A 27,942-nucleotide genomic window follows, 5' to 3' on the forward strand; every position below is an offset into this window, starting at 1 on the left:
GCCCCCTGAGGAAAACTATTAAAAAAATTTTTTTGTTTTTCATACAATCCATAAGTTAAAATTATAACAGATTATTTCTAACATTGAATAACACAGAATTAAACATTTTAACGCTAAATAGTATATATGTTTTAAATATTTTGTTTTAGATCTACTATAAAATTATAACAATATAGTAAACGAAAAGCAATATGAAATGTATAACATTCTCTGGTAGGCTACTACCCAGCATGGGCGTAGCCAGGATTTTTTGTTCGGGTGGGGGTATAATGTAATAAATCTCTGTATCCTGCAGTATCAAGTCGTAAGTCGAACTAACAATATTCCTTTTGTATCGACGGAGATAGGGTTGTAGGTGATGATAGTTTGTAATTCGTTGTTTCTAATAGGCCTATATTATTCTTTCTGAAAATATTGACACCTGCCTTTTTACCCGCCTGAGCGGCGGACCACTTCGGGGCCGATTGTGAGAGTGTTTGTGTCTTTATAACCTTACTTTTTATTAAAAAGAAAAATCCTTAAACACTTTAACTTTTATAATATTGATTCGAGTCACATTAAAATAGATAATAATTACAAAGACAGTTTGTGTGGAAACACAAACTCAAAATCTGCCCCCAAAGTGGTTCACCCAGGCAGGAAAAAAGGCAGGTTTCAATATTTTCAGAAGAATATCGGTATTAAATTCTATCAGAAGTGGTCCACCCAAGAAGGTAAAAAGGCAGGTTTTAATATTTTCAGAAAGAATACCATAATGAAATTCTATCAAAGGCAAATGACAGAGAAGAATGGAGAAAGAGGTTGACAGATCCTGTGTGGTTCCCCAAAGGTCCTGCAGACCAAGGGATAGGTGAAAGTGAATGTGATGTTAGATGTGAGCCTGGCCTAACTGATGTCTTATAATGAGTATCTAATTAATCTAATTGTTTTCTAAAAGGTCGATCTCTTATTCTTCAAGAATAAAACATTTCCGTAAAAAATTCCTTTTTAGTTTTGTGTATCAAATTGTCACCATGTGTTTGTTTTGCAGTTGACGCAATAATATGAAAACTGACTTATTAATTGTTGTTTTAAATTATGCCCAACTTATTTGCATAGTAAATTGATTTTTTTCTCTTTAAAAAAAGTTGTTTTTTTTTTTTGTAAATGTATTTAATATATAGAAATGACAGAACTTACATAACTTAGCAATACAATTGTAAAAAAAAAATATATATTTTTTGACCAAAAGTCTAAAACCATTTGCATAAATGTTTTAAAAAATGGTAAATCTCTCTTACTAAAAAGCATCAAGTGTTTGTTACTATTAATAGTGAATAGTTGTAAAAATAGTGTATTTTTATGAAAAATAACTGCTTGTATAATTGATTTAAAAAAATAGAACACATTCTTTACGAATGCAGAGTTCTGCACGAAAAGCGGTTGGGACAAGGATTTGATAGAGAGATAACTGGTTCATGGCCGACACAATTAAAGGCTGCTCGCTTCCTCTCACGTGCTCTAAGGGCCAGCATGTTTTTCGCTGCGAATGGGGTTTCTGAATCGGGCAGGGCTAGGGTGTGTAACTATTTTAGTGTAAAGATATATCTACGAACAGGCTTGACTAGCCACGCCAGTGTGTTATTTTCTTGTCTGACCACTCCACTTTAAGCAAACACTATAGCATAACGCGTAATGAAAAAATGCAGGGTAGTTTAGTAGTGTCATTGACTTCACACGTACAGTACACTAGGCCTACATGTGTATGACCAGATTGTTAAAATCAGTTGGACACAGTCTATTTACTTTATGGTCAGACTTCAGAGAGGGTGTGGATTAAGATTTTTTTCTATAGTTGGTTATCCTAATGCTTTTATTTCATTTTATTTTAATAAAGCTTAAGACAACACATTGTCACTGTTTGATTCTTTACCTCTTTAATTTAATTGACGTCACACTACCCTGATTTTCCTTAAAAGGTTTTATTTTCCACTATTCTTTAATTCTTTTTTGTTATATTAATATTATATAGGCCTATATGATATTATTTGATATTATGATTTGTCCTCTTTTTGCTGGACGTCTGGTAATCATAAATCATATATTATATGAAATATTATACTCTAAATGTTTTAAAATTATGTATACTAATACAAACTCATATTTAAATTCCGATAATCTAAATCACTATGTAAATATTAAGCTAAATGCGCAGGTAAAATAAATGACATCGATAGTGTTCCACAATTGTGACTATCTTTAAAAAGGTAAAAACTGGGTAAACATCTCCCGATTTTTTTTTAATTAAATTCCTGGTAGATGGCTACGAAATGAAGTTTTTCCACTTTCATTTATAATCCGAAAAATAGGTGTATCATACAGATGATGTGTCATTATCATTTTTAAAAAGCCTTATAAGCCCTGACCTTTGCGGTTCTCATGGTACGTGAAAAATAATGGACGATTCCACACCTGTCAACTTTAACCTGGAGTCAAAATTAATTATCTGCTGTGAAAGGAAAATCCTTATATTGAAAATGTAGAGAAATGGACTATGCGCAGTACCGTTACAGTAGTTTAGCAGAAAATTTCAAAATAAAGTAGATTTTAACTAATTTCGACGAGCTGTTCCGCAAACATGCCTGCTCCGCAATAGTGACTCTACTATAATTTTAATTAAAAACATATTCACTATTCAAAAATGTGTTACACTACACAAACATTTAAAGGAAAGCTATTACACATTATAAAAGATTGTGTATGATATCGAGATGGGTTTTACAGGTTTAACTACGACATAGACCTACTTGAGATTAGCCGGGTTACCCATCAATAAATGAGAATGACTGCACCAAAAACAAAGAAGTTAAATAGATAAATGGTCAACACTCATTTAACAAGAGAACATTTAATAATGAACAAGAAATGGACGATTAATGCTATTTCAAATTATGCTGCGTCACTATGTCAGTCAATTCATTTAATGTCTTGTGTACATGAGTAAAGAACAAACCTCACACATACACTTAATCCCGGCCTGACGGCCTGGAACATTAACAGCTACATGAGCAGAAACGAGGTTCTGCGCTAGCCAAGGACTGGCTGAACCTTCCACAAGAACTGATTTAATCACGTACAAAGTGTGGCTCAACACGGTCAGACCTAGCAACCTAAAAACAAAGAATTCATAGAATAAGCAAAGATCTAGAGATGCCGCTAAATCAAAACTTCAGCAGCGAAGCGCACCCAAACAAATCGAAACTAAATAGGCATACGATCATCTGAATACTTAGGCACCAGGAAACAGTGTACACCGTGGCAAAGAAAGAAACATCAGCCCAACTATCTTCTTCACAAGAGGAAGTACAAGGAACTATTAGGGCATGACGTTTACACCTAGTCAGTTGGACCGTTGGGGCACCATGCAAGATTCGTCGACCGTCTTACTCCATTCCTCTCTGTCTTTTGCCTTAGTTAGAACCTCTTTCAATGGCAGGCCTGTTTTATGTTGTCCTCCCATCGCTTTCTCTGTCTGCCTTTTCTTCTTTTTCCTGGTACTGTTCCCTGACGGAAGGTCTTTGTGAGCCCCGAAGATTTTGTAATATGGCCATAGAATTTTAGCTTGCGCTTTTTTACGATAGTTAGCAGATCATCATTGGGTCCAATCGCTCCAGTAACTCTGTGATGCGGTCTTTGAATGTGATACCTAGGATCCTTCTGTAGCATCTCAATTCCATTACAATGATTCTCCTCTCTAGCTCTGCAGGCAGCGTCCAAGACTCACAAGCATATAAACCTCAGAATTATAGTTCATCAACTTCATGTGCACGAAGAAACCTGTACCAAGAAAAACATTGCCGCTCACGAGACATATAGGCCTAATACGTAGTAATATATAAACACATCCTTTGAAACAATTATATTATTGTACCGGTATACGAAAAAGATTTAACATTATATAATTAGTTTAAAAAATTAAACCCTTCTTAAACAACGATGCTATTTTGTAGCTAAAATAATCACGGTTATACAAGTGTATAATATATATATTCCTGAAAAAATTATATAATGTGTATACGTATATTTTATATAAATTGTAATTTAGCAAGTGTATAATGCGATAAAAATCAAAGTTTATGGCTAATTATGGGAAAGATGGTGTAAAGCTAATCTCTTTCTCCAATGAATGCCAGTTGTGTGGACTCAAGTACTCCTTTCAGACCAAATGGTCCATAGGGAAGATGATAAAACGTAACAGGTCTGTAAGACGTGGCAACGAGCTATCGGTCTCCACTGCCCACAGGTTACGACGTCGCAGGTCAGTGTTGCGGCCTTCTTTGTTCTTGCATGAGCCTGGGACCATCGCGAAGACCGAACAACGGACCAGCTTACATGCCGCACGGCCAGGCAGCCGCCCAAGTTACGCTTAACAACTCACACAATGAAGACGTACAATTGTATATATCAATGTGTAAGCATGAGAGACCCACATGGCCGCTTACGAGTTTTAAAAATATTTAGAACACATTTCTTATATGTCTTGATGTATCAAGTATCAAGTACTAAAGGACATACAAAAAAAAAAGCTATTTTTTACTATAAAAAATAAGTCCATCAAACCATCTTTTAAATAACACAATTTATACATAGAAAAAAATATTATTTGTAAATACATTTTCAAAATGTCCAAACCATTAAAAAAATTTACAAAGCTTATTAGGTCATTTCCGATTTAAACAAACAAAAAAGAGTTGTTTTTATCCCAGTTTTAGAATGTAATCAAATATTCAGGATAAACCTGAGCATCATGAAATATGACGTAGATTCCTCTGCTACTATTACCACCAGAGTCATAAGGTCTGTTACTTCCCGGTTTATTGGGCAGGTAATTTGTTTCTTTGTTTGTTTCAATAAATTCTCCGGTCAAAGCTTTTACTCTGTACATGTATTTATTTCCTTGTGCATCTGGCACGGCATATTTTTCAGAGTAGGATGCATTTAGTGCGAAGTAAACACCTTTACCGTACAGTGTACCTACAAAGAACAAATACATTTAGAAACACACATTGATAGCGATAGATTGTTAGTGAAATCCTTTAAGAAAAAATAAAGCGCTAGATAAGAATACGAAGTGTGAGCTTGCGCTCCCAGAGCTATATTTTTATATATTTTATTTTTATAGGCTAGTGCCAAACTTATTATTTCTACTTCCGCTTTTTGTGTATAAAAAGTGATGCCACGCTGTTTTAAAACAGTTCAGTGTACAGTTGACCAGTGGTCAGTACCATATCTGTCTGTGTGACAGCTGAATATCTTTGTGGTCTGTCATCTAATTATATTTTTATTCCTGTACCTGGGACGGCCTGTAAGTGTAGAAATATTTTATATTTTTTTACTAGATCTATACTATGTGTAAAGTAGTTATTTTATTTTCTACTGGACTATTTGTCATGATAGTTGGCAACATGCTGTACGGAAGATGGCGACGTCCATCAGTCCTAATAGAATATTTTATAACATAGTTTTGCATTTGTTTTGCAGGCTATTATTACTGCTGTGTAACTGCTGTGTTACTGCTTTTAACTGCTGCTTTGAGCTGCTGTTTATAACTACTGTTGTTAGATCTATTCTAATTCTAGGGAATCTAGTTTTATTTTGTTTCTGTAGTGTGGCCTTATTAGTGGCTTAGTTATAGTCTGTTTCTTGCTTTAGCTAGTTAGTAATTAGTTTAGTCTAGTTAGTAAGGTACTAAGACTTAAAGTGTTCTTGTTTTAGGGTTAGAGTTATTGGTTGAGATTGAGTGTAGTAGTAGAATATTGTAGATCTAGACTAGTTTATTGTAGTTTATTGTAGATCTAGGTCTAGTGTAATAGTTTTAGTGATTTAGTTAGATAGTTGGTTTATCAGTTTGTGTTAGTTATTTTGGTTCGTTTGTTAGTCAAGTTAGTGTTTGTAGTGGCGTAGATTTAGACGGTTTTAGTTAGTTGGTGTGTTCAGTAGTAGTGATTAGTCAAGTTAGTGTATATATTATTTTTTATTATTGATTTATTTTTGTATGTAAATAAAGTTTCTTTTTGTTTTATTTATCGTAAACTAAAGTTTTTTATCTTGTTTTCATTTAGTTGAGTTAGTTTAGTTTAGTATGTCTGGTTACTTAGGTGACTCTAGCCCCTTGGTCGTAGACTGAGGTGTCACAGATGAGCCCACCCAGTAGCGCTAACATCTGCCTACTGTTAGGTAAATTTTAATGTTGAGCAGCAGAGAATAGGTCATCTCTCTATCCACTCGCGCCTGCCTGACCTGCTCACATTTTTGGTGTCAGAAGTGGGATCTGTGCTTGAGTGACCAGACTTGTATTTTTTATTGGCATAGATTAGGTTTGCGTAGGAGTTTAGGCATTGATAGGCGGTATAGATAGTGTTAGTTTAGTTGTTTTTTTGGTATTGTTATTGAGAGGCTAGTAGGCTTTAGTTTTGTTGAGTAGTTACGTAGATGAACAGCGAGGCAGCAGCAGCAGCAAGAATGCAGCCGTCTCAGACAGTGATTGTGGTGCCAAGAACGGAGTGGAACATTCGACGCTTCCATGGTGATGGTCCTGCCAGGGAAATTGAAGAGTTCCTTCAAAATGTTGAGAGAGCTTGGAAGTCTCAACACATGGTGCATCCAGAGGAAAAATGTGACTTCCTCTTTGCACATCTAGGTGAGGCGGTGAAGGCCGAACTTAGGTGTCACCCTCAGACGACAAGGGCATGTCCAGATGCCCTTGTACAAGTTCTACGCTCCACTTATGGAGAAAGGCGGAGCATCAACTGCCTCATTGGGGAGCTGTTCCGAATAAGCCAGCACCAGTATGAGTCTGTCCGCGCATACTCACACCGTCTCCTTCAAGCATTTGAAGCACTCACAGACAGGCAGAGAGCTCTATCTGAAACTCCCTTCAGCAAGTCTATCCTGAGGGACCAGTTTGTAGAAAACCTCAGTGACAGGATCCTAAGGAGAGATCTGCGAGAGAGACTACTTGACAGGCCAGAAACTGAATTCCTGGCGTTAAGAGACATGGCCATTAGGTGGGCACAAGACGAGGATGTCGCACCACAAGTCAACGTCACATGCAGTGAGATAAAGATTGAAGGCCAGCTAGCTGCGCTCTCCAAGCAAGTGGAGGAGCTTGCGGCCCAGATTGTGCTCCTACAACTTTCGGGACCACAGAACTCTAACTGTCCCCACTGCAACCACCATCAACCTGATCACAGTAGTGGCAATTTGAGACAGATTACCTCACAACAGCGCGTGGAGACAAATCACACTCTTCACCATAAGAGGCCAGTGACGAAGAACAGGAAATGCTACACTTGTGGCAAACCTGGCCATCTTGCAAGAAATTGCAGGCTGCAGAACAGGTTCCAAGGTCAGCGAAAGAAGCCAGTGAACCGGGCTCACCAGCAACACCCTTCTAGAAGCAACTGCTCAAATTGTGGAAGCCGGGACCATTTCACCCGAGCTTGCCCTGATGTCACTGCAGCAGTGAATCGCGTTCAGGTTGCCTCAGTGGAACAACCACAGGCAGTACAACTGCAACCTGCCCCCAAGCCAACAGAATTGCCGGTTGAGGTGCCACAGAATCCTAGGCTATCCAACACTGCTCCTGATTCAATTGTTCGCAGAAACCAACCTGCAGTGGCAGAAATGATGTCGATTCATTCAGAAGTTGCCTCACCTGACACTTCCAGTAATCATGCAGAAAGAGGTAGGGAAACAAATCCTTTCCTACAGTTTCATCCGGTCCAACCAGAATCCACCTTGCTTTCCCATGAGGTTCCTGAGTTGCAGAAGAAAAGGAACGACCTTCTGAACATTGGGTGCAGAGTTCTTGTTGAACAGAGAGTCAGAGGCCAGGGAAGAATGTTCATGCAGTATGAACCCTCATGTTTTGTAATTACTGCAGTACCCAAGTATGCTTCTGGCTGGTACATGGTAGAGGCAGAAGACGGCAGTACTTACAGGTATGTACGAGAGGAGGAAATGAAGTTCGTTTCCTCACCATACTAGCATAATTCTTCATTTGTTTATTTGTAATTTTTATTTAATATGTTGGTTGCATTCCAATGTATGAAGATGTATTAGTTTGTAGTAACTCTATGAGTACATGTTATCTACTTGTGTATTTGAAAGCTTTTTTTTCAAAAGTTTAGTAGTTGCTAAACCTATTTAAGAATGTACAGAATCAAGAGTATTTTCTTGTGTTTTTAGCGGATGAAGTGTATATTTTTTTTTTTGCTTTTGTCCTTGTAAAGCAATGTAATTTAAGTCATGTCATGGAGATGTATATTTTTGTGTGAAGTAGATTTTAGTGTGTATTTTCTTTGATGGTATAATATGTCAGCAGTATGTATGTAATGCATTTTAAGTAGTTTGTTAGTATTTTGTTTTGCGAGGACGCAAAAAATTTAAGGCGGGATGAATGTGAGCTTGCGCTCCCAGAGCTATATTTTTATATATTTTATTTTTATAGGCTAGTGCCAAACTTATTATTTCTACTTCCGCTTTTTGTGTATAAAAAGTGATGCCACGCTGTTTTAAAACAGTTCAGTGTACAGTTGACCAGTGGTCAGTACCATATCTGTCTGTGTGACAGCTGAATATCTTTGTGGTCTGTCATCTAATTATATTTTTATTCCTGTACCTGGGACGGCCTGTAAGTGTAGAAATATTTTATATTTTTTTACTAGATCTATACTATGTGTAAAGTAGTTATTTTATTTTCTACTGGACTATTTGTCATGATAGTTGGCAACATGCTGTACGGAAGATGGCGACGTCCATCAGTCCTAATAGAATATTTTATAACATAGTTTTGCATTTGTTTTGCAGGCTATTATTACTGCTGTGTAACTGCTGTGTAACTGCTGTGTTACTGCTTTTAACTGCTGCTTTGAGCTGCTGTTTATAACTACTGTTGTTAGATCTATTCTAATTCTAGGGAATCTAGTTTTATTTTGTTTCTGTAGTGTGGCCTTATTAGTGGCTTAGTTATAGTCTGTTTCTTGCTTTAGCTAGTTAGTAATTAGTTTAGTCTAGTTAGTAAGGTACTAAGACTTAAAGTGTTCTTGTTTTAGGGTTAGAGTTATTGGTTGAGATTGAGTGTAGTAGTAGAATATTGTAGATCTAGACTAGTTTATTGTAGTTTATTGTAGATCTAGGTCTAGTGTAATAGTTTTAGTGATTTAGTTAGATAGTTGGTTTATCAGTTTGTGTTAGTTATTTTGGTTCGTTTGTTAGTCAAGTTAGTGTTTGTAGTGGCGTAGATTTAGACGGTTTTAGTTAGTTGGTGTGTTCAGTAGTAGTGATTAGTCAAGTTAGTGTATATATTATTTTTTATTATTGATTTATTTTTGTATGTAAATAAAGTTTCTTTTTGTTTTATTTATCGTAAACTAAAGTTTTTTATCTTGTTTTCATTTAGTTGAGTTAGTTTAGTTTAGTATGTCTGGTTACTTAGGTGACTCTAGCCCCTTGGTCGTAGACTGAGGTGTCACAGATGAGCCCACCCAGTAGCGCTAACATCTGCCTACTGTTAGGTAAATTTTAATGTTGAGCAGCAGAGAATAGGTCATCTCTCTATCCACTCGCGCCTGCCTGACCTGCTCACAGAAGGAGAACATATCGCAAGAAAGAAGAAAGACACAAAGATAAAGGCACATTTCTTTTCCCATAGAATAGGACAAATTCATACAAGTGCTCTTCTTTTACTATTAAAACTAGAGCATGGAGCGGGTTGCCTGAATCATCTAGGCAAAGCAATGACTTAGCAGAGTTTCTCTAACACGCACGACTAGATTGACACATGAATGCGCGTACGACGTAATCATATTCTCTTTTCTAAGGAACGTCTGTAGTTTATGAGATTTTTAAAAAATGCTTTTATTATATCTTGCATTGCTTAAAGTCATTTTACTTATATGAATTTTACGAAATTTCTTAATATTTAATAATTGTGTGACATCTTCCGATATAATAAAAAGAACTCAAATAAATGACTAATAAGGTATGTCTAGAAGCAAAAAACGTTTTAATAAATACTTTAAAAAAAAGCGTATATTAATCGTAGTTGTATCAATTAGTTTGAATAAGTCATGTATTTAAATTTGTAATAGATTTAGAGCAGTGATGCTTAACCAAGTTGGACATGCGGGCCAGACGACCGAAAATGCACAAAAACGAAATGACTTTGAATTGAAACTATTTGATTAGAAAACTTGCGGAACTTACATTTATTAATGGGATATTGGAATTTATCTTCTTTTTAAGCGTCAGAAAAAGGCTTAATTCTCTACTTGAAATGTGAGAAACATTGTAGCTAGCTTTATCACCCACTCATTTTCTCGTCTCTTTTTCCAATCACTAGGCATAGTTTAACTATCTTTTATTCGCGGCTCTATTTGTTTTATAATGCCGTTTATATAGTGTTTGCTTTGAAAACAGCCACACTTTCGTTACAAAAGCAAATATATTGCTTTATTATCATGTTCCACAAAAAAAAAGGAAAGATCCGTTCACTTTTCCTGGTAGATTCTACATTCAGGGTCCCATTTCATAAACACACAATTGTTAAAAGCCATGGTACCAATCCGTCATGACGCCTCAACGGAGGGCCGGGTGGAACCACGTCGCGGGCCGGATGTGGCCCGCGGGCCGGATTTTGGGCATCAATAATCTAGACGAATATTATTTAATCTGCGCGATTACAAATATTGTTAACAATAGTTTGTGTTTAGCCTCTATTTCATGCTTTAAGCCTTCTCAACGGGAAAAGGGAAGGGGGAGAAAAAAGGGGAGATCTGGGTGATCGCTTTATAAATGCATTTATATAAATAAAAAAAAAGGGATAAAGCCCCCTCAAGCCAATACAATAACTACTCAGCTAACGAACCTCTGATCTATTATTATTATGATATTGATATCTATTGTAAGCTTCAAACCTTAAAGTGGCGACCTACAATGTATAAAGGGATCTAATTCAACTTAGGCTATACCACTTCATCAGTCAAGTAAAATGTCTTTCCCTTGTTCAAGATACCATGCAAAATAATTAATTAAGCGTACCAAAAGTTAATTAACTTTTTAAAAAAATTAATTCTTGTTTTGTGGGTGTTGACGAAATAAGGGGTACACAATTTTTACAGGCAGACAGACAGAGATGATATAGGCGCCTAAGCTTTGTAAAAAGACTTGTCATGCCAATAGTTTTACTATCTGACCCTTAACAGATCAGTCAACCGGGCTATTGGAGGGCCCACAACAAGATTGAGCCTTTTTCTGAGAAAACATTAACTGACCACAAAAATTGTATTACTATTTAAAGATATTAGTATAGAGCTCATCTAAAATAATACTAAAACATGCATAGCCTACTTGTGAGCCCAGGTTCAAGAAGGCCAATATGAAGCACTCTACTCCCATGTGTAGAATAGAATAAAACAATAGACTCCTCCTGTAAGCATCGCTACATTTACTAGAAGACATTCTGTGCAGGTAATACCTCTTACACGTATCTGTGTCATTACTTTCAAGTCAGTAACGATTTCTTACAAACAATACACAATCGGAACTCCATTCATTTAAACTCTTACAAACATTAGTTATGTCTTTTTTTTTTTGTTCTTTCTTGGGCCCCTAGAGGCCCGGGCGCAATGGACAAGTTTGAGCAATGATAAGTTTGAACCATAGTTGCTATCCACTCTGACGACTGGGAAATATGGGAGAGGCTTCTCGCTGTCTTAAACCGCTAAAAGAATTTATTTTGGACTGAAAGCTTCTAACCTTCATCGAAATTCAAGATGGTCAATTTTATATTCAATTTAAAACACCATCTCAAAGTTAATACTACTAAGCTATTTGGAAAAGATATAGCGATAACATTAGCTGGACTCATTTGCTAATATAAAAAAAATCTTACCGTTAACACCACAGTAGCTTCTGTTAAATCCGTTTTCGTTAATCTGTGGAATAGGCGGTGATGAAGTCCCATGGAACAGGTTCTGTTCATTTGGATGACCTCGAGGATTGTACAAATCCATCTCTCTTTTCTTAGCAGCGTACAGCTGATGCAAACTTTTGTTTTGAATGCGTTCAATCTTGGAGAGTTGGAAATTGTAAATATGTCAAGATTTTATTATCTTATCTTATCTAGCTAGGGAAGAAGGAGCATTTGTATACATTTGTCCTAGCAAATGGAACGAGGAATGTGCCTTTATCTTTAATTCTTTCTGAGTATTTTATTAGATTTTGTTTTTGTATTTGAAGATTACGGTTCAGTGTTTTATGTATAATTGCTACTTTATTTAAGTCTTCTATCCTGTTTATTGTGGGTGGGGGATTCTGTCTTAATCTATATTTTCCTGATATGCTATTTAATAAACAAAAATGTTGGGGAAATAAAATTATGTCATGGAAATTGCAGTATAAATCTCTTACCAGAACTAAATTGTGATTCACATGTATCATATTGTTATAAACCTGGTGGTGGCACAGATGGGGGTAGTGGTGTGAGTGTAGTCAGCCGACGCAAATCGCCCCAGGCCAGTGCTAGACGAGCGGTCAACCGTGACGAGTTACGATGGTCAGCCGAGTCGAGTGTCAACAGGTCGGTTCGGGAAGGATCGCCGTCGTGAACAGAGCTCAGGGGCGTCACGAGGGATGTAGTCATTTGACGAAGCTAGAAACGTCGAGCGGTGTTCCGTCCGGTTCTAGAAGGCCAGTAGGGACCCTATATAAAGAGCGGAGGTGTCCAGTCAAGACGGTTCACGGCAGGGGTTCAGAACACGGTCGACTACAGCACAGTTCAACGGTGTGGTTCTGTACGGAGCATTACGACGGTTCAGTGCGGAGTACTGTAAAGTACAGTTGAGACGACTGGCGTCTTGATCTTGGTCTGTGATCGAGTCCGACACAACGAACCCAGTGTGTGAAGTCAGTCCTGAACTGTTGAACCCAGTGCAAGCCTGGAACGAGACGGAGAGGCCAGTGCAAGAGTTGATACGGCGGTACGGTGTTATCGGAGAGATATTTGTACAGTGTACGTGTTGCCAATTGTACAGTATTGGCTGTTATTTATTCAACTATAAAGTGTTACGTTACTCTGGAGCCCTGAGTTGTCAAGTTCTTTACGTTGGTGGTGTATGGTGCAGTTTGCAGAGAGCCTGGATAGTGAGATTCGTAACAATATTTTATTATGGAAATTAAACAACGAGCAGGGTGTCATTTGCCAGCAAAACATCCAACCGCCTTCACTTTCCCCAACTTAAGTCAGGTACCCATTAAAGTTGGTTGGGCTCAGGGGCGCCCTAAAAGTACCGAACTTCAAAATCCCACTCTTCACCGAGATTCGAACCCAGAACCTCAGGTTCGAAAGTCAAGCGCTTAACCACTCAGCCACCGCGCCTTTTAAGACAAGTAAAAGTAATAAAAGTATGTGTGCATGTGTGTGTCAAAGGCATGGGGCGTTTTAAAATAGGTCGTTTCAATTCAAGCCAAAAGTCTGTCAGGGAACATTACCTAGAACAGGATGAAAAAAAAAGAGAAGATTGCAGAGAAAGATAAAAGGGGAGTGAGAGGAAAAAAAACGTGAGACAGAGAGAAGGAGAGAAGAAGAGAGAGAGAGAGAGTGAGAGAGAGAGGAGAGAAGGGGAGAGAGAGAAAGTGAGAGAAGGAGAAAGAGAGAGAGAAGGAGAGAGAGAAAGAGAGATAGAAAAGGAGAGAGAAAGAGAGAGAGAGAGGAGAGATAGGGGGAAGAGAGAGAGGAAACACGAGAAGGAGAAATAGAGAGAGAGAGAAAAAGAAAAGGAGAGAAGAAGAGAGAAAGAGAAAAAAAAAGGAATGAGAGGGACGTTCCAGTTCAGAATATACTAGAAATCACCGAGTAAAATGTATGTCAGGACGGAGGGATCATTGAAAAGGATTCCTGTTATTGAATGTTCAAAATAAAAAAAAGAAAAGGAACATTCCGTCGTAAATAAACATTATATAGCCTGGGGAAATATCAACGTGAGTAGCCTGTGTGTAATGCTAGTATGCTAATCAATACTTTCACAAAAAATAATTATTGTTGACATTTTGCCCCAGATAGCTGACATACCGTATTAGGACTATTAGGACGTATGACACTTTTGGTTGATAGTTTTGGAGCTTAAAGTAGACAAAGAGATATACAGCTTTATTTGGCAGCCTGATGAACAATGAACTGCATTCAGATATGCATGTCTCTTCCTTGTATTCTACCAATGTATTAATGTATGCATGTATTAATCCAATCTTTATCCTGGTTCAAAGAACTTTGTTACAAAGCTAATGTTAAGTGGATAAAAACTATATCTATCTTAGTTTCGGGAAAGTTTCGGCAAAGTGCCCCCGAAAAAAAAAATAATTATCGTGGAAAGCCTTAACATGAAATGTAGATTTTAAATACCCACCTTTTTAACTGGATAACCGCCACATGTCAATTTAAAATGGGCTTCAACATTATCATATTCTACAGATCCAGGTCTAATTTCTACTAATTTCAAATTTTCTGTTTCCGACATGGCTTTCCAATGTCTGGGCAAAGGTTCTCCATCTGAAGATGAAACAGATATGCATATAGTGCTTACGCTTGACTACATATTCTGTAGATTGACTATAGTTGCTTCAGGCAAAGTGTGAAATGTTGAGTTAAAGTATTTTATGAATAATATCTGAAGATGAAACAGATATGCATATAGTGCTCCCGCTTGACTACATATTCTGTAGATTGACTATAGTTGCTTCAGGCAAAGTGTGAAATGTTGAGTTAAAGTATTTTATGAATAATATAAGTTTCACGAATAACTAAATTAAAGTTTACCTTGATATCTATGGGACAGATTCGGCAGATGATGTAAAGGTCATCTTTTTTTTCTCTCAGTGGTTAACTAGGGTGTTATGTGGCCAGCACAACGACCAACAGACCTTTAGTATTTTCCCAACTAATGTCAGGTACCCATTAAAGTTTGGTGGACAAAAGGGGCGCCCTAAAGATTACGAAAAATAAAATTCCATTCTTCACCAGGATTCGTACCCAGGACCTCTCGTTTCGGAAGACAATTCTTTATCAATCAGCTTTCTCGCCTCTCTCTTGGGATAATATATGCCAGTGATTTAAATAATTTAGTCCTTTTCGTTCATGCGTGGAGTTAAATTACGACTAAGTGTTTGTGACTCCTGGGAAGACATAGACCGCACTATGTGGAAACAGATGGTGACCAAGAAAACTAAGAACAGTGGCAGGATGGTTTGCGCGCTGGACTGTCGTTCCGATTTATCGATGGTCGAGGGTTCAAACCCTGCCCGCTCCCATCCCCCGTCGTCTTGCGGGAGGTTTGGACTAAGAAGTAATTATCTTCAACTCTGAAGGAACATCCGAAGCATGTAAAACAAACATTTTACAGTGAAAAAGCATTGGCATCAGCCCTGGAAGAAAAGCGTGCCAAACGAAAAATTGCTGGCTCCTCTACTACCAAAACGAATGCGACCTTAACCTGCGACACAGGTGGACGGGAATGTCTCTCGAGCATAGGGCTCCGGGCTCCACCGTGACATGAAGAAGTGTACTACGAGATGAACCATAGTCGTTAAGACTGAAAGGGGTCAACAAGTGTTAGTGCTGTGTGCCTGTGTCTAACTTTATTCTTGTTAATAGAGAGGATGTTTCATATTGTGTTATATGAAAGGTGAAGAATAAGTAGGTATGCAATATGATCAGGAAACTAAGACTACCACAAAGGAAGCACTTGACTAGATCTTGATCTATAAGCATTTAAAACGTTATGTTGTGATAATCGTGGAAAACACAAGTTAATTTATCGTGTTATAAAGGCTTCAGTGCAATTTAAATTTTGTCGGAAATATTTACACAGATTTATCCAATGAAAAAGAAAGTAGCGTGTTGTAGCCGTACACTTTAACTTGAGTCTTGAATAGTTTAACTTAAAAATCATTTCCGGGGGCTATGTTCCAAAATGCCTAAGCTTTGTATAGAATTCCAGCATTTCACACTTTACTGTTAACATTTAACAATGACAATGCCCTCGGTTACCGAAGATCAAGGATGAATGCAATGTTTCATATGACTACGCAAACCCAGTTGTGACCTGCAGACTTTTCCACATCAGATTTTTTGTCTTCTGCGCCTGTCTTCAACAAGGGTTTTTCTTTGTTCCGCGACTTTCGTAAAAGCTCTCCAACTGCCTCTTTCAGAGGCCATCTGCTGCCAGCTACTTCCCTCTATGCCAGTGCGGGAAATTGCGCCTGAGTTGATCTTTATAGCGATTACGGGGGGGAGGGGGCGCTATGTTACGCCATTTTACTTTAAGCCAGCCAAAGAAGATCGCCTTAGGCATGCTGTCGTCTCCCAGGCGGGATAATTGTCCAACCTATTGCAACTGTCGAATAATTATTAGTTCTAAAAACTTTTACTTTGTAAGTATTTACAAATACCGCATCACGAATGAAGAGATAAGAAACTGGATTAATACAGCAATAAGACCCCACAATGACCTAACTACTGTCAAAAAACGTAAGCACAAACTCTATGGCCTTATCACAAGGTCCTCAGGGCTTGCAAAGACCTTCCTTCTGGGGACAGCACCAGGAAGAAGAAGAAGGAGAGGAAGACAAAGAGATGGGAAGACAACATCAAAGAATGGACGGGCCTGTCAGTGAATGAAATTCTATCAAAGACAAAGAACAGAGAGGACTGGAAAAAGACGATACACTGATCTTGCGTGGTGCACCAACGGTCCAACAGACTAAGGGATAGGTGAAGGTGAAGTTAAATGTGAACCTGACCTAACTGATGTTATTGAAAGATTATATAATCCGTTACTAATAAAATTCTATCCAAGGCAAAGGAAAGAGAGGAATAGAGAAGGACGGTTGACAGATCTTATGTGGTGCCCAAATGGTCCAACAGACTAAGGGATAAGTAAAGGTTAAACATTTACATTTACATATAACTAACCTTTCGTTTTATCAAAACGTCTGATTTCCAATGTCGTTTGTCTTTCTCCTTTTTCTACGAGAACTCTCTTTGCAGCAAAGTTGAAATTATATTTGGTCCCAGAAACATCGACATGTTTAAATGTGGTGCTATCCTTCCTGGCTTTTTCTAACTCGCCGTTAAGTCTGAAAGCACAATAGCATTCGAAAGTTGTTTTTTTTGTTTTAGTAATAAGTAGATCTACAACTATATACATGTATAAGTCAACTCTATGATCAGGGGTGGCAACTATGCATTTAGGCCTACAAACATATTGTTATAACCCTAGTGGCGGACTGAAAGGGTTAATGTGTGTGCGGCCTACTGACACACATGATTCAGGCCAATCACACAGGTCAAGGGCTGTTGAACAAGAAACATTACTGCTAATGCACGCAATATGACCAATGTTGTGGTCATGTGATCCAGAGCCTACACCGAGAGACAGTGTGTTAGAAAGGACAGTAGAGTTTAGGACAGCAAGCAGTAAGGACTGTGTGCTACGAAGTGAGTCCTCGAAAATATAGCTGTACGAGCTAGAGAGACTTGTAGTGATTAGTTAGGCAGTTCTTCTGTGTAGTAAAGTATTTGAAGCTAGTGTAGCCAATTCTGTTTATTGGCTGTTGTTGATGTATTTTTCATTAAACCGCCATATTGTTTATTGAAGCACTGGTTGTCAAGTTCTTGAGTTAGATGTGCTGTGTTGTGTTGTTGGGCAGTGTTTACAGGAGGCCTGATAGAGAAGAACGTAACAATATGAAGCAGGGCGGGTGTGTGTAGGGGCCTACAACAAGCTCCTGCAATGCAGAACGTTGTTAATTACACGAAAAACAAAATTTAAAAAAATAAAATGTTAAAAAGTATAAACAGAAAGATGAAAGGATATGTCTTTACTACATTATGATGGCTGCCTGGTATTCGCTCTAGTCTAGACTGTCATTCGGAGGTCTCTATGGATCAACGTTCGAGCCCTGCCCGCTGCCACCACCCCCCCCTCCCATACTCCTGCGGGAGACTTGGTCTAATAAGTAATTATCTTCAGAATCATAGGGAACACCCAAAAACATGTAAAAATCATTTTAAGAATTATTTTTTTTAGAAAACATTGGGATACATTGGATACAAATCCATGTAGAATTCCATACAGAAAATAATGCTCTCTCATTATCACCATTCCACCTTTATTGAGACTCAAATGTTTGAATTCTTTCACTCAGTTCTCTCGTTAAAATCAAAGTTTTACTATTAATTCTAGATCATTTTACGGAAAAGAAAACAAAGAAAAAGTAAGCTAAAATAATAAAAAGAAAAATTAAAACAAAATAATAAAACTTAAAAAATAGATTATATTAAGTGTATTTTTATAAATTAGTTTGGACCAGTCATATGATTAGATATATATAATACATCTAGACCAAGAAGAATATTCTGTGCGATTATTAATATTTTTACAAATTATTTTTGTTTAGCTTATTTTCATGCTTTTAGTTTTCTCAGTGCAATATGATCCAATCACTCGTCTGGGCCAGTTAGCAAAAAAACAAAAAAAAGGGGGGTGGGGGAGATGGGTATCTGTGTGACTGTCACAGTGATCACGTTTTTTAAATACATTTTTTTTTAAAAGTTGCACAACTTCAATTCGAACTCGAGGGCTCATGCCTCCTCAAACCAATACACTAAACACTGTGTCTGCAAAGTGCTTGTGATAATAGAAGGTTTTATAGTTTCAAATTTTAGTTTCAAACTTTTAAACGACGTCCAACACACAATAAGAGGGACTTATTCTCAAGTACTATTTCTTTCCCTTGTTTGATATAAGCTTTGTAAAAAAAACTATTCATATTTTATGGTCAATTAAATTTCGTTCGGATTGATCTGATCGGATAAGTTAAGATCTATTTAGCCTATTGTTAAGGATTATAAACTACTGAATTTTGTTTTACTTACAAAGGTGTGAAGCTAACCCATCTATTTTTCTTTTTATACTGCCATTCTATAGATGACTGCATCACAGTAAGAAGTGATCGGTGATGCTGACCCACTGCTTCCAAAATTAATTTTTCCTTTGCTCTCTGAACTTGCAGCATTCCGTCCTATCTAAATCCTTGCATTGTTAACTGGTCAGATTCAATGCCAACTTTGATTCCGTATCGGAGACCAATGTTTTCTAATTCTTTGATCTGTCCAAGTCAGAAAATAAATCAATAAAATGACGAAGTGGGCAGGTCGTCACAAATGCTCAACAGACATAATTGATGAGCAATTTTAAAAAAATGTGAAACTAACAACTGAGATGGTAACTGAAAGAAATATAAATAGTAGTTAATTGAAGTTACTACCGCTGTTCATTCACGACCTAATAAGTTGCATTGCATTGGCTTTTTTTTTTTAAAGAACATCCATTTATCCTACCTAAATTTTGTAATTAAAACTCTTCAAAATTGAAACGTGTTCCGTTTTAGACTATTTCATGTCACTTTGCTTTCGTTACATTATGAAATTGTTCATTTTTAAAAAATCTCAACTCAGTAAAAAGCTACTTCTATTACATTACATGCTCTGCTGTGAATTCAAGTCTTCTAGATTAAATACTACATTAACAATGCAGGGTATGAGATACCAGGGAAAAAAAGACAAATGAGTTTGTACTTTTACAAGTCAACACTCTGGTTGATAAAACGGAGAAATACTTCTATATCGTGAAGAGACGAAAGCTGGGCTGGTTTGGTCATATAGTAAAACATACTCATTGTCAAAGTGACCCTTTAAGGTGCAAAAATATGTCATAACTTTATTTAAACATAATTAAACATAAATTTACTTGATCAGGTTTCAGGTGCTGCAGGTTTTTATCATTGTCTACTTCAATTTTAAAAGCTGATAAACACTCCTCCTGGAGGACTTGTTCTGCTATGCGTCTTTTATTAGCATTGTCAGAAAAAATCTGTAGATCTACTTCTTGAGATAGTCCGTTGACTGTAACACTTTGATCTTCTGTAAAAGAAAACAAAAACGCTCATATTTGATTTAAATTATTTTAGAATGACGTACATATCAAATCTGTAAAATTTTAGAGACAGATAAATATTAAAATTAAAAGCTTTCAAACAAGCTCATGTCTTATTCATTATGTTGTTCTTTATGATCACTAGATAGGCGTCTATTTAAATTGTAATAATCTTTTACGACTTAAATGTGGCATCCTAATGAAACATCTATAATTTTTAAGAGGAAATGGATAAGTCAGCGTTTCTCAAACTGTGAGGCACGCCCCCGTCTATATTGTATCTGCCAGGACCAATGCAGCCGTCTCTTTGAATTGGTGACATCGCCGGCTCTCTAACTGAAGACTCAGCCCCTGTATTTACTCCTTCTTGCTGTGTATTTTCACCCTGTTATAGGACTACCTGTGTGTTAGAAGTAGCCATTGGTTCCTTAGTCACATGGTCTGAAGGCAGTTCAAGGCAAGTGCATCTGCGTGATTGGGCTTGTCTCCAGTTCCATGTCTTCATATGTTGGTACATCTTTGATTCTCCCTCTTTGGGCTTGTCTCCAGTTTCATGTCTTCATGTTCCATATGTTGGTACATCTTTGATTCTCCCTCTTTGGGCTTGTCTCCAGTTCCATGTCTTCATGTTCCATATGTTGGTACATCTTTGATTCTCCCTCTTTGGGCTTGTCTCCAGTTCCATGTCTTCACGTTCCATATGCTGGTACATCTCCGATTCTCCCTCTTTGGGCTTGTCTCCAGTTCTATGTCTTCATGTTCCATATGTTGGTACATCTCCGATTCTCCCTCTTTGGGCTTGTCTCCAGATCCGTGTCTTCATGTTCCATGTCTCCAGTTCCATGTCTTCATGTTCCATGTCTCCAGTTCCATGTCTTCATGTTCCATGTGTTAGTACATCTTTGATTCTCCCTCTCTATGAACGGGAGCCAAATGTCGCAGTGACACTGTTTCTTCTCTTTCATCAGGAAATCTGACAATTATACTGTGGGTTGCGTGTGATTAAGTCTACAGCTATTGTACCATCATCGTATCTCAATGTACGAACTCCCTAAGTGTTACACGCTGGACACACGCTGAATGTAAACAACTCAGTTATAGTACATATACTTACTACTAGGATCAGTGAATTTTAACCCCTCTTGTTTGCTTTCACCAGCCATATCATCTTGGCGAAATAAAATCGATCTAAAAGTCTGGGAAAAAAATATGTTTATTTTAAACATGTGAGCAGGTCATCTTCATACAAAAAAAAAAAAAAACAACGCAATCGGCAAATATCTATTTATTTCATTTTTTTTTCTAATTAATTAGATACTTTTTCAACGGGAAGTCATTTTTGTAAAAAAAAAAAATACAATAAATACAATTAAAACATTTCCCCTAAATATAGACCGCCCGTATCGCCGTACCACTGTAGGCAAGTGTTAAGTTCGCAGATAGTGTGACTGCGGAATGGTGCGAATGCGTCTTGAAAGAAGAAGATAGAGGAGGATTAGAAAATGGAGTAATATAAACTGTCGTGCGCGCGTGAAGTTTTCTTTTCGTGTTCAATAGGTGCGTTTTAATGTATAGGAAGTAGTTTGTATTGGGCGCGTTTTTGTTGTCGAGAATATTGTGTGTGTTTACGTCACCTTTAGTTCCTGTATTGCCTTTGCAGTGGAGAGAGCCTTTTTTAGCTGGTTACGTTACGAAAGTACATAGTTTTAGTAAGTAGGCTGATCTTTCGGTACGGGTGTCGCTAATGAAAAGCTCTTTGTTATAGCGGCATCGTTAGATCTAGTTTTTTTTTCGTTTCAGGGTGTTAGGCTTGGGGGCTCTGGGACAGAGTGTCGTCTTCTCGCCTTTGGAGCCGTGTCCTTAACTAGTGTTGTTTGTTGGGTGTTAAGCTGCCGGTATGTAGAGCGCCGAGATGGAGTGTGCGTGTGGAAGGTGTGTTATTGGTGTGTTATTTGACCAATTATCAATGCAATGTTAAACCACCATGTTTCATTGATTGGTATCCTTGAGATATCTTGTTATTTTGCAATTAGGTCATTATTAAATATTGTTCGCGTTGAACAATTGTTGTTTATTCACTAAATGTTCAGTTGACTGACATTTAATTGATGTTAAATTAATTTGTTGTTTGATATGCTATTATTACCTATTTTTGGTTTGCTTAAAACTGTTGAGGTGAGGAACTCGGGAAATCAATGGACTTATGTCCACCCCTAGATAAACAAACTGTACACCCACCTGACATAAACCAGGTTTATATTGACGAGGAAGTTGTGTGGCCAGCTCAACGACCAACGCCTCTCCATCTCCCCAATTAATGTCAGGCACCCATTAGAATTTATCTTTATTTATTTACTATTTTTGTTTTGTTCAACACATACGTTTATGAGTGTTTAGGCCTTAATATTATTCCTTATGAGCTATGCTAGTGCAAATTTGTACGAACAATTCTTCTTCCCTAGTGCTATTAGAGCATGGAATGGGTTGCCTGAGTCATCCAGGAAAACCAGTGACTTAGCATAGTTTAAGTCAGTGATTGACATGCATGGGTAGATTGACTAGATTAACGTCTGTATTTTATAGGGTTACGATTAAAGTAGTAGCCAGTGTACTGTAAGTGGAAAATAAATCCTTATTTGAGATTATCATCTAGGGCGAGAAACTATAAATAGCTATCTATTTTGGTGCATCCGGTGTACAGAAAATAGGGTGTGTAGATTAGCTATGTAATTTATAGTGCATGCGATAACGTGGGTGCACTTTTAAGCACTGTTAAACCAGATGTCTATTCTCTTTCGCTTGAAGCACAAACTAATAATTATTATTTAGTTGGTGAAAATCGTTTTTTTAACCCTTAAAGTGCTGAGCTGTTTTACAGTGAGTGCATACCAAATGGAATTACAATTCTGATGTTTAGAGGCTAAACTGCCACCCGCGTTTCAAGGGTTATCAGGGCGTCCATGACATTGTTTAGAGTCAACATTTTATCGCAACAATCACCAAAATGTTAGGAAATAGTTCCCTTTTCATACCTTGCGATCTATAGGGCAGATGATGATGTTAAGGTCATCTGTTTCTTTGGCCAAAGTTAACGAGCAGGGTGTCATGTGGCCTTTACTTTCCCTTAACTAACATCAGGTACCCATTAGAGTTGGGTGGACTCAGGGGCGCCCTAAAAATCCCGAGATTCAAAATCATGGTGAAGACTGGTATTTTTAATTTCTGGATCTGTAGGGCACCTCTGAGTACACACAGCTCTAATGGGTACCTGACGTTAGTTGGGGAAAAGTAAAGGCGGTTGTGCTGGCCACATGACACCATCGTTAACTGTGGGCTGCAGAAACATATGTACTTTACATCATTTTCTCTATTGATTGTAATGTCTGAAATTGGAACTTTATGATATAAGAAAATAGACAGAACATATTGCTACTTAAACAATATAACATTAATTCCACAACAAAAAGAACACATGAAGGTTAACTTAACCCTTACAAGTATTAACGAAATAAACTCCTTTTCATATGGTTCCTTACATTCGTTTTAAAAAATGCAAAGATATTCTTACTTGAGCTATTTCTACATCTGTTGGAAATATCACAATGTTGATCAATTTTATGAGAGTCACTCTATGGCTTTGGGAAAATAATCTAATGCCCTCAAGCAGCGCACTGGCAGCTACATCTGAAACAAAGCAACTTTGTGTAACATCAACAAGTCAAGTAGTCCCTGAATATCCTAAATAAAATTTACAAAACGAGGCTAATCGTATATTAAAACTGGTGATTTAACAATCTATATATTTTCTAAGCAGGTAACAGAGACACATCACTTCTGTTTCTTATTTCCACCTCATCTTTATATTTGACACTAACCTAATTGATATCCTAAAATTCCAGTACCAATTGCAGGCATTGAAATTGAGCCGAGTTTCATTTTTTCAGCCTCTTTCAGAATTTTACCAAGCCTGTAATCTTAAATTAAAATGTAATTAGTAATTGTTACATCCATTGCAAAAATGTTACTCATGAACAAGTTTTTCTTTTTTTTTTTTTTAATTGTTCCAAATAAAAGTTAGGAAATAATAGAGAATCACTTAATCGCCTATCATCTAGCTACATAGAGCTAGAATTACGAATTCAGACAATTGTCTGAGTGAATATGTAGGCCTTTTAAATTTCTTTTAATTTTCAAGTGGGGAGGGGGGATTTTACATACTATTAAAAAGGGTGCTATATTTCGTTCCACGGAAAGAGAAAGGCTTAAATGAAGAATCACGAGTACTGAAATATTTGTTTACTTGCAAAATGATACAGCTCTAGACAAATAATTGCAAAAGACTATCTTTAAAAAATGAAATTATAACTATATTTGTAGTCTACACAATCAGACTAACATAGAAAATGCCATCTAAAGACTTATAATTTGGCAGCCGGTCTAGGTTCGTTGTTTGAAAAAACGGTAAGATTTCGCTTTTCTTCAGCGAAATGAAAACGAGAAGTTAAAATTATATCTTCATTGTGCTTTTGAATTTGTCACTAGTATCTTCCAAGATAGAACATGTACATATTAAACCTGATTATTCTTTGTCTTCGTCTTCCCAATCTATGTGGGTTGCCTGAGTCAGCCAGATTAATATGTATGACTTGATTGATCAAGGGACACGCGTTGGATGTAATCATCTTTTTTTTTAAGGAATGTCTGTATTTTTTAAGATAATGTATATCGGATATATATTGGAGACGCGGTGGCAGAGTGGTAAAGCTTTCGGATTGGGTTCCTAGGTTCGAATCATGGTGAAGACTAGAATTTTTAGTTTCGGGACCTTTAGGGCACTTCTCAGTTCGACCAGCTCTAATGAGAACCTAACATTAGTTGGAGAAAAGTAAAGGCAGTTGGTCGTTGTGCTGGCCACATGACACTCTCGTTAACCATGGAACATAGAAACAGATGACCTTAACACCATCTGCCCCATAGATCGCAAGTCCTAAAAATAAATGGGGTATGACTTTTTATGATATATCGAAATATTCGATTTTTTGGGGTCGCAACGCCCGCCCCCATTTTTTTTAACTGCGCCTCGTCACATTCTTTTACGTAAACTTTTGACACGTGAATTTTGAAGACACCTGGTTCACTTAATGTTATGCACGATATGATAACTTACAAAATGTATTTATGAATTAATTATAAATGCTTCCAATACATAATTAATGAGTACTATAATTGTCATTTATTTGTTGTTTTACAATAAATTTATGTTAATATGTGTTCCAGGTCATAAAAAAAAATTACATTTCTAAAAAAAAAAAAAAAAGGAAAAATGAAAAAAAAAAAAAAAACCTCATCTGAATTTCGTCCAGTGGCAAATGGAATACAGGCATGAAAAATATGTTTGCACTGCAAGTTACCTCCGCTTGAAATAGCGACCTCGCCAACTTTGATACCTTTTGGGTACCTGTAAAACATACATTAAATAAATCTAGCCTTCCACTTAGGGTTTTTGCTTGTTTGTTTTTAAAAATTACCAATTATTAAATGTTTCATTTTTTCTTATAATTTCACCAGAAAGTAACATAGTGTTATTACTGTAGTGGCGACACTAGCAAGGACTTTTGAAAAAGGTGTGGGTGTGTTTTTTAATACAAACTTAAACATGTGTATAAACACAAACACACATACACACACATATATACACACACACACGCAGACACAAACATACATGTGGGAAAATCTCTTCTTATCTTGGAATACAGGTTTGCGTAGTCATGTGATCCCAGCAATGGAATTGAGATGCTACAGAAGGATCCTAGGTATCACATTTAAAGACCGCATCACAAACCAAGAAATCAGAGACAGAGTTACTGTAGTGATTGGACCCCATGATGACCTGCTAACTATTGTAAAATAAAAAAACGTCATCTAAAAATCTATGGCTACCAGGAAAAAGAAGAAGAGGCAGACAGAGAAAGCGATGGGAAGACAACATACAATAATGGACTGGCCTGCCATTGAAAGAGGTTCTAAATAAGGCAAAAGACAGATAGGAATGGAGAAAAAGGGTCGGCAAATCTTGCATGGTGCCCCAACGGTCCAACAGACTATGGGATAGATAAAAAAAAATAAGGTAGCTGCAAAAATCTCTCATATGTTTCATTTTAACACTTTCATCACCTAGCTGCAAGACATTGAGGCATTACATTTTGAACAATAGACTCAACCATTTAAAGCACTGTTGTAAATATTACATGCACTACAATGCGATCTAGTCATTTTAAAAGTTAGTGGAATAATACCGTCATTTTTTGTTTTATGCATAAGATACTTCACCAGAATCAACTTTCAATTTGTTTCTGAATATATGACCATTGTAAAATCTACAGATTGTAGCAGGCACTCATACTGTACACGATGCCATTTATCGATGGGGTTGTCATGGAACAGACGCGCGTGCTTTTCGACTTTTATGATCATGCTCTAACATTGCTTGGAGGCAAAGCTAAACATTGTCATACCTAGACCGTCTGCATTTCGGCCAGGGGTTCTCAACCTGTGGTTCGCGACCCTCTTGAGGGTCGAATGACGATTTGCCAGGGGTCGCCTAAGACCATCGAAAATATGGATTGTTATTGTCTATTCTTCTATTGCTGTATGTGTGTGTGGGGAGGGGGGTCGCGGCAGAGTGGGGGTTTGCAAAAAAGGGGTCGCCGAGCTTAAAAGGTTGAGAAACGCTGATTTAGGCTAATCACCAGAAGTCTTCAGCGAAAAACATGAGTTGGTGTGTGGCCGGATTTGGGGGATGGCAGGCAGGGATGGGTCGCCACAAGAGAGGGCGTCAACAAGATAGAGAACCAACAAGAGAGGGAACCAACAAGAAAGATTTCAGAAAAAAAAACAAAACATCAAAGACTTTTCGTCCAAAAAAATCTCGCGAAGTTCCATTCGTCAACGTGGTCATTTAATTTTTTTTAAGAATTGGATTTGACTAACAAATTACTAGACTATATTCTTTGTTGAAATATTTTTATTTTTTGGCAATAAATGTTTTGAAAATAAAACTTTCTTTTAATCGGTAAATAATTAGAGGCCTCCGCTTCTTCGTTGCCTTAGGGCTCCATACAGCCAAATCCGGTTCATTGTTGGTGTAAAATTAAATTAATCTTTGATTTACAACGAAGAGAACTGTACAGTGTATAACTAAGTATGATATTAAACTGATATATCTGTACAATCTAAGGCTCACTGTGATGTAACGAAGTTACAGTGTATAACGAAGTATGATATTAAACTGATATATCTGTACAATCTAAGGCTCACTGTGATGTAACGAAGTTACAGTGTATAACTAAGTATGATATTAAACTGATATATCTGTACAATCTAAGGCACACTGTGATGTAATGAAGTTTACTATTAAACTACTGAAAATTTGAAACATATAAAAAAGAATTTTAAAAGATATTTTTTTTTACAACTAACCGATCAGATTTAAGTAAACATAGACCAACTTACCTTGATTTCAATTCAATTTGTATAAGATCTCCAGCCTCTTTTAAAATATTCCTAGATAGCATACCTTTGCGTAACTCCAAGTTATTATCAACAGTATTAACTATAACATCAGTCTTTAAAGAAAAAGAAATCTAATTTTAATGAAATATATTTGTAGTTTTAGGATTGTTTGATATACTGTAGGATACATGTAAAAAAAAAATATATTAAAATGGGCTATGAAAAAATAAAATCTTACATTTTCATGATTTATTTCACCTACGATCAAATTCACTTTCATATTTCCAAAGTTCCAGTTGCTCTGAGTTGTATATTTGATAACAGTATCTAAAGTTTTAATACAGAGTTTAAAATGTGATCTACTTATAAGTATTATTTCTGCACAGGTCAAAAT

General features: G+C 36.9%; 2 protein-coding genes and 1 long non-coding RNA gene across 4 annotated transcripts; 2 read left to right on the plus strand and 1 right to left on the minus strand.

Moving 5' to 3' along the window:
* Positions 1-2,699: 2,699 nt before the first annotated feature.
* LOC106069005 (protein mono-ADP-ribosyltransferase PARP15-like) lies at positions 2,700-27,880 on the minus strand. The gene is made up of 12 exons (XM_056018152.1): positions 27,787-27,880; positions 27,549-27,661; positions 25,380-25,494; positions 23,912-24,010; positions 23,605-23,720; positions 21,151-21,232; positions 19,851-20,023; positions 18,977-19,209; positions 17,012-17,175; positions 14,448-14,590; positions 11,936-12,113; positions 2,700-5,013 (listed from the first exon to the last, which is right to left on the minus strand). Exons 8-12 carry the CDS (start codon positions 19,114-19,116, stop codon positions 4,748-4,750), a joined length of 891 nt encoding a protein of 296 aa, XP_055874127.1. The 5' UTR covers positions 19,117-19,209; positions 19,851-20,023; positions 21,151-21,232; positions 23,605-23,720; positions 23,912-24,010; positions 25,380-25,494; positions 27,549-27,661; positions 27,787-27,880; the 3' UTR covers positions 2,700-4,747.
* Positions 5,098-9,418, plus strand: LOC129924232 (uncharacterized). Of its 2 annotated transcripts, none has more exons than XR_008776230.1 (2): positions 5,098-8,674; positions 8,851-9,418. XR_008776230.1 is itself a non-coding variant. In XM_056018147.1 (2 exons), the coding sequence occupies exon 2, from the start codon at positions 6,472-6,474 to the stop codon at positions 8,026-8,028; it is 1,557 nt and encodes a 518-aa protein (XP_055874122.1). In that variant the 5' UTR covers positions 5,098-5,344; positions 5,521-6,471; the 3' UTR covers positions 8,029-9,418. The 2 variants fall into 2 exon arrangements, 1 of the variants encoding a protein (XP_055874122.1); XM_056018147.1 differs by having other exon boundaries at positions 5,098-5,344; positions 5,521-9,418.
* On the plus strand, positions 21,660-21,933 carry LOC129924235 (uncharacterized). The gene is made up of 2 exons (XR_008776233.1): positions 21,660-21,745; positions 21,837-21,933. It is a non-coding gene; the product is annotated as an uncharacterized LOC129924235 (long non-coding RNA).
* Positions 27,881-27,942: the final 62 nt, after the last annotated feature.

The sequence above is a fragment of the Biomphalaria glabrata genome, chromosome 1 (genome assembly GCF_947242115.1).
Source record: "Biomphalaria glabrata chromosome 1, xgBioGlab47.1, whole genome shotgun sequence".
Lineage (NCBI taxonomy): Eukaryota > Metazoa > Mollusca > Gastropoda > Planorbidae > Biomphalaria > Biomphalaria glabrata.